Below are 3008 nucleotides of genomic sequence, written 5' to 3' on the forward strand. Positions count from 1 at the left end.
TTATCACTTTGAAGTAATGCTATTCAAACTTTTTAATTTTTATAATTGCTTAACTGTTTAAATCCCTATTCTTTTTTTTATGATTGTTTAAATCCCAATATTAGGGCTGTTAAATTGCTTATTAATTTTGAATGTATGATATGACCAGAAAGAGTCTTCCTCACAATAACATATGTCAAAATTAAAGTTGCGAAATAGCAGTTGCGATCAACTTATGAATGATTATTTGGTCACTCTTATTAGGAAGAATGTGTTCCTACAAGTTTGCCATTTAAAAAAATAAAATAAAAAAAACATTGATTGTTTTCAAAATATGAAGACTTAAAGGATCCAGTTGTATTTTATTACTACCTCCGTTTCTTTTTAGTTGACACGTATTCCTTTTTTATGAAGTTTTTTTTAGTTGACACGTTTCCTTTTGGGGTAAGTTTTTTACCTTGCATTCACAAGCTACCCCACTTGTTTTATCATTCTCTCTCTCACCCTCTCTCCTCTCCTTAATATATGTGCATAAAACAAACGCGTCAACTAAATAAAAAGGGGGGTACTAAATCACGTCCGGTATTTACCGGGTAACGCCCGTATTTTAAAAAATACATACTAAAATACCTTCTCTTAAATAACCCATACTAAGGTCATGGCTACAGAGGCCCTTCGTGATTGGGATGTTATGCGTTACGCTAGACAATTTTATTCTTAGTTGAATAGTTTAATTGTTGGTAGGACACTTTTATTATTTGGTTTTTCTGATTGTAATCGGACACTTTTAATATTTGTACGGACATTAGCACTTTACTTGTTAGTGTTTTTTTTTAATTATTTTTGGCATGCTAACTTATAATAATAATAATAATAATAATGATGATGATGATGATGATGATGATGATGATGATGATGATGATGATGATGATGATGATGATGATGATGATGATGATGATGATGATGATGATGATGATGATGATGATAATAATAATAAATAAATAAATAAATAAAACAAAAAAAAAATCAAAGTGCAAAAAAAAAAAAAAAAAAAAATTCAAAGTGCAGACAAAAAAATCAACGCATTACATCTATCATGTTGTGACTAATCCTTCCCACAAACTAATTCTATGTTGGTATCGTTGCTCCCATCCAATAACGTTAGGTTCACGAGCCCGGTACTAAACATTTGCAATTGGGGGAATCATATGGTTTTGGTCAAGCTGCAAAAGTATAAAATGAGACCCACCAACAGTTGCTATAACAAACTCTCGAGTTGGTGCAGTAGCATTGTCGGGGGCCCGCAACGGTAACACAGTAATGCACAGATAGTAGCTCGTTGGTGTCTGTCCAATGCCATAACAAATCACGGTTGCATTGTATAAGGTAGCAATTACGTACAAATCCTGAAAGGCTACCATCCAATGTCTTTCCCCACATGGGCCACCGCTCCAACAAATACGTTGTATCTCAAAATCCAAACCACCTTCCTCGTAATAAATCCTCCTGTATGAGTGCGGATAACCAGTAATCTCATTAGCCATGAATTGTCGAGCTAACCTCCATTGCTCTTGATCATCCATGAAGAAAGCGGCAACACAACGAAAGCCGCAATTACCATCACCAATGACATCATTCCACCCGGTTATGTAAGGCAATATAGGTATGGGAAGCAAGTGAGCGTACCTACATTGTTCGATGTTGAATCCATTTCCTCCTGAAAAAAATACACATTCGTAATGGGTAGAAAATAAATTAATATAAAATTCATAATTGGTAGAAAAATATATATCACAAAAAAAAATAAAATACCGGATTCAGTTTGACGGTTTTGCCTCGAACTATGTTGGCCCGACATTCTCCCTCTACGACCGCTACTGTTACGCTCAACATTCTCAAAATGGCTACGGTTACGCCTAGTTGAATGATCCCGTGGACGACCCCGTGTTGAGTGATTCACTTCTGGCTCTTCAAGATCTGAATGATTCGGATGCATTTCATCTTCAATGATGCGAGAAACATTTCGAACTGTAACAGGGTCACTAGCCAAAACCTCGTCGACAAGTGAACGAAAATGTGTTGCTTCTTCTGCCGACTCGTCAACGAATTCCGGAATATCAACACCATCACCAATGACAAGGCTCTGCCAAAATGGATGAATTTGGGTGCAATACAACCCCTTCTTAACACGCATTGAATCATGAATCTGGCAAGCACATGGTATCCCATGGGTGATCCGTAGAGCACAACCGCAACGCTCATGCACTTCATAACTTAACCCTCTCATTCTTTCTATCTCATCTTAAAGAACAGACAAACAATGATGAGAAACCTTTTGATTCAGCCGCTGCAATGGCATGTGCCTGTACTTCTCACCTACTTTAGATCTACTAGCCTCTAAAGCGTTACGTATACCAACAATCTGATTTCCAATCTGGCAATGTACTCGAGCCCATACCGTATCCAAAGAACCAGTTGATGATTCCATCCAACTCTTGACTGCCGAGTGCTGACTCTTAACCCTACATGTACAAACATTACCAAAGTGCAGAAATTTGTTCGTCCAACACGTCACAAATTTCTCTTTATGAGGGAGCCAGGTAGTCTCAACGTATTCCACAACTTTCGGATACCAAGCCCAACTTGTTTTCAATCTCTGCAAGGCTAACTCATATTCCGGCTCAGATGTAGCATTCATGACTCGATTCCATCTACCATTTTTGAACTTTGCACCCACCGTCTTGTCCTTGAACAATCCAGTCACATAAGCTTCGACGTCCTTATTAATGTGCCACCTACAAAGTAAATGTGTAGTGTGGGGAAACTCAGCTTTCAATGCTGCACAAAGTCGAAGCTCACGGTCAGTTAAGAACATTGATGGCTCCCGTTGGTATCCGATGAAATCCCTCAATCTCTGAAGCACCCATCGATAACTAGCTTGTGTCTCGTTTCTCATGAAGACATATCCAATAAGAAAATTTTGATTTTTCGGTGTAACCCCAACTATCTCAAAGAATGGCATGTCGTAT

The 3008-nt window shown here is 37.8% G+C and overlaps 1 protein-coding gene across 1 annotated transcript; it reads right to left on the reverse strand.

Annotated features, from left to right (window-relative positions):
* Positions 1-1160: 1160 nt before the first annotated feature.
* On the reverse strand, positions 1161-2266 carry LOC110713760. The gene is made up of 2 exons (XM_021892206.1): positions 1792-2266; positions 1161-1696 (listed from the first exon to the last, which is right to left on the reverse strand). The coding sequence occupies exons 1-2, from the start codon at positions 2264-2266 to the stop codon at positions 1161-1163; spliced, it is 1011 nt and encodes a 336-aa protein (XP_021747898.1).
* Positions 2267-3008: the final 742 nt, after the last annotated feature.

This window comes from Chenopodium quinoa, unplaced genomic scaffold (genome assembly GCF_001683475.1).
Source record: "Chenopodium quinoa cultivar QQ74 unplaced genomic scaffold, ASM168347v1, whole genome shotgun sequence".
Lineage (NCBI taxonomy): Eukaryota > Viridiplantae > Streptophyta > Magnoliopsida > Caryophyllales > Amaranthaceae > Chenopodium > Chenopodium quinoa.